This window comes from Orycteropus afer, unplaced genomic scaffold, assembly GCF_000298275.1.
Source record: "Orycteropus afer afer isolate SDZICR_OR568_19922 unplaced genomic scaffold, OryAfe1.0 scaffold00128, whole genome shotgun sequence".
NCBI lineage: Eukaryota > Metazoa > Chordata > Mammalia > Tubulidentata > Orycteropodidae > Orycteropus > Orycteropus afer.
The window spans coordinates 8,536,938-8,539,748 of NW_006921715.1; the positions used below are offsets into that span (position 1 = coordinate 8,536,938).

At 63.2% G+C, this 2,811-nt stretch overlaps 1 protein-coding gene across 1 annotated transcript in view; it reads left to right on the forward strand.

Annotated features, from left to right (window-relative positions):
• Positions 1 to 2,745: 2,745 nt before the first annotated feature.
• LOC103200167 (cysteine-rich protein 1) overlaps positions 2,746 to 2,811 on the forward strand; it is a 1,348-nt gene continuing 1,282 nt past the window's right edge. The window contains exon 1 of the mRNA XM_007944598.1: positions 2,746 to 2,785. Within this exon, the coding sequence (XP_007942789.1) occupies positions 2,746 to 2,785 (40 nt within the window). The remainder of the gene's footprint in view (positions 2,786 to 2,811) is intronic.

Below are 2,811 nucleotides of genomic sequence, written 5' to 3' on the forward strand. Positions count from 1 at the left end.
GGGGGGCAGGGCAGATGGCGAGTCTGGAGCTGGTCTCCCTGAATCAAGTTGAGCCTTGGGCGCAGAGCAGAGACAGGTGGCTGATGGGACAGAGGGACAGAGAGGCCTTGGGTCTGGATGGAGGCTTCTGAGGAGGCTGGCAGGGGAGTCTGGGTGGAGCAAAGAGCCCAGGGAGTTTTGGAGGCTGCAGCCTGTGTTGCAGTCCCCACAGGTGGACTGGGTGGGGAGCGCAGGCCACAGGTGGGCTGAGGGGGACTGAGTCTATGGTAGTAGTTTTGAGATGTCCCAGGAAGCATGTGTTTGTCTGAGTGTGTGTTGTAGTGTGACTGTGTGTCTGAGTGACTGTGTGTGTGTGTGTGTCTGGCTATGTGTATGGCTGTGTCTGAGTGTGTTGTGTGATTGTGTGACTTTCTGTGGGTGTATGTGTGACTGTGTTATATGTGATTATGTGTTTCTGTGGGTATATATATATGTGTGGCTATGTCTGTGAGTGTGTGTATGTGACTGAGTGTGTGACTGTGTCTGTGTGTGGTGTGTGACCATGAGTGTATGTTTATGTGACTATGTGTGTCTGGGTGTGTGTTGTATGTGGCTGTATGACTGTGAGTTGAGTGGGAAATTGCATTTGTGTACCAACCCAGAGGGCAATGCCCCACAGTGCTTGCCTCTGCCTTGGCATCCTCCTCCCCCACCTGTGTCCATGGCAACAGGAAATAACAGTGAGGAGAGCCAGGAGGGGACCTATCCACCCCTCTTTTCAAGGGAGGCTTCCCCTGCAGGCAGAGTTCAGGTCCACAGTGTGTGGACAGGACCATCCCTAGGGTGGGGCTGAGGGCTGAGGACAAGGGCCCTTGCTGTTCCTGGTGGTACCCTACAAAGCACCCAGGCTGGGAGGGGCCAGCTGGGGGTGTTGGCTCACCAGAAATATGGCCAGATAGCTGCTCCAAGAGAGACTGGTCATACACACACATGGGACACACCCGGATACATACACCCACACACAGGTCCACAGGCACACCCACATCAGCCACAGCACACACACACACACACACGTACACGGACCTCTCCCTGGAGACCCGCAGCAAGCATCCCATCCTGTGAGGGGAGGCCTCCATCCTCACACACCCCTGCAGGTCCAGCTGTCATCTCATGTGTGTGTGTGCAACATGAGTGTGGTCTGAGATGAGGGACCTGCTGTGACAGACTCACCCATGTTCAGTCTACTGGTTCCAGGCCCAGGCCCTCCCTAGGACACCCCCATCACAACAGCTTGTCTGTGCTTGGCCTCTCTGGCCACCCCCTCGGACCTTTGCCTTTTTCTCTGCCTCTGTCCACTTTTCTGTCCTGGCTGCTGTGTCTGTGTCTGTCTGGCCTGCCTCCCTTTCTCTCTTGTTGACCCTAGAGCCAGGAGAGGGGGGAGACGGGACCGCCCTCTTGCTCCCTGGCCTGGCAGCATCAGGCCCAAGCCAAGGGGTCGCCAAGGGATGGGATGCAGGATGGGGAGGGTCAAGCTGGTGTCCTTAACTCCAAAAAGCACACAGTGGTGCCTCGTGCTTTGCAGGGAAGCTGGCAGGCCTACATGTGACAGTAGGTGCATCTGGTGGACTGCAGCCCCGCTTCCAGGGCCAGTAGGCAGTATGGGTCCCGCAGCAGCCTGGGCAGGAGGCAGTAGCTGGGCCCAGTGGCCTCTGGTTGGAGCATGTCAGTGTCCAGAGCTGATGTTTTGTTCTGAGAAATGGGTGTGTGGAGGGGAGATGAGGACACTGGTGACAGGGTGGGTGGGGAGGAACTCTGGACCCAAGGAACAGTAGGAGGGGCTGCTGGGTGGGGGGTTGTCCAGGCACAGCTGGGCGCTTAGGAGGCTGGGTGAGGCCAAGAATGGGGTGTGGTCGCGGGGGCACCCCCCACGCGGAGAGAGAGGAGGTGGAAGTGTCCTTGGACAGTGACCAGGTGGCAGGAGGGTTAGGCAGAGGACAGTGCCATGGGAAGGGGTTTCCTGAGGGGAGGAGAGCAGAGCGGGATCCCACCATAGACTGAGGCCGGGCGAAGGGCTGGCCGGAGGTGCCTCTCCTGCCGGGATCCGCAGGGCACTCTCCACGTCTCCCAGGGAAGGGTCGGGGCATGGGCTGGTGTCCCTGTAGCCAGACCCCTCTCTCTGTCCTTCCCAATTCGGGTTGGGCTTCTGCACGGGCAGGGCCGGGCCGGGGTCGGGCCGTCTCCGCCTGGCACCAGGGAGGCGCCGGGCGGCCGCGCCTCCCTGGCCCCGCGGACTTGGACCGCGCCAGCTGGGCACGGGCGCTGCAGGCGGAGACAACACACCGTCCCCTCCCCCGCACCTGCCAGGCCGCCCCGCCGCCTAGGCGACGTCCCGCTGCCGTCCCCCGCACGTGGGGTGGCGGGGTCGCGGAGGCCGGCCGGCCGTGGCCGTGCGCAGGGGGGCGCGGTCCGAGCGCGTGGGTTTGCATTTCACGGGCGGCCGGTGCCCTCCCCGCTCCTGCGGACTGCTTTCGGGAAGCCTCCCGCCCCGCGACGCGGGGAGCTGGGTCCGGGCCGAGACGCCGGGTGCCGCCCAGGGCCCCTCTGCTGGCCGCGGGCCGGGACCCAGCTCCCCGGGCTCCCAGCCCCGGACTCGGGGGCGGGGCGTTGGGGGCGGGCTCTCGGGGGGCGGGCGCACGGGCCCCTGAAAGGCGAGGAGCCCGCGGGCCGCGCCCATCCCGCCGCCTGCAGCCTCGACCCGACGCCGCCATGCCCAAGTGCCCCAAGTGTGACAAGGAGGTGTACTTCGGTGAGCGGTCCCCGGGGCGGAGGCGC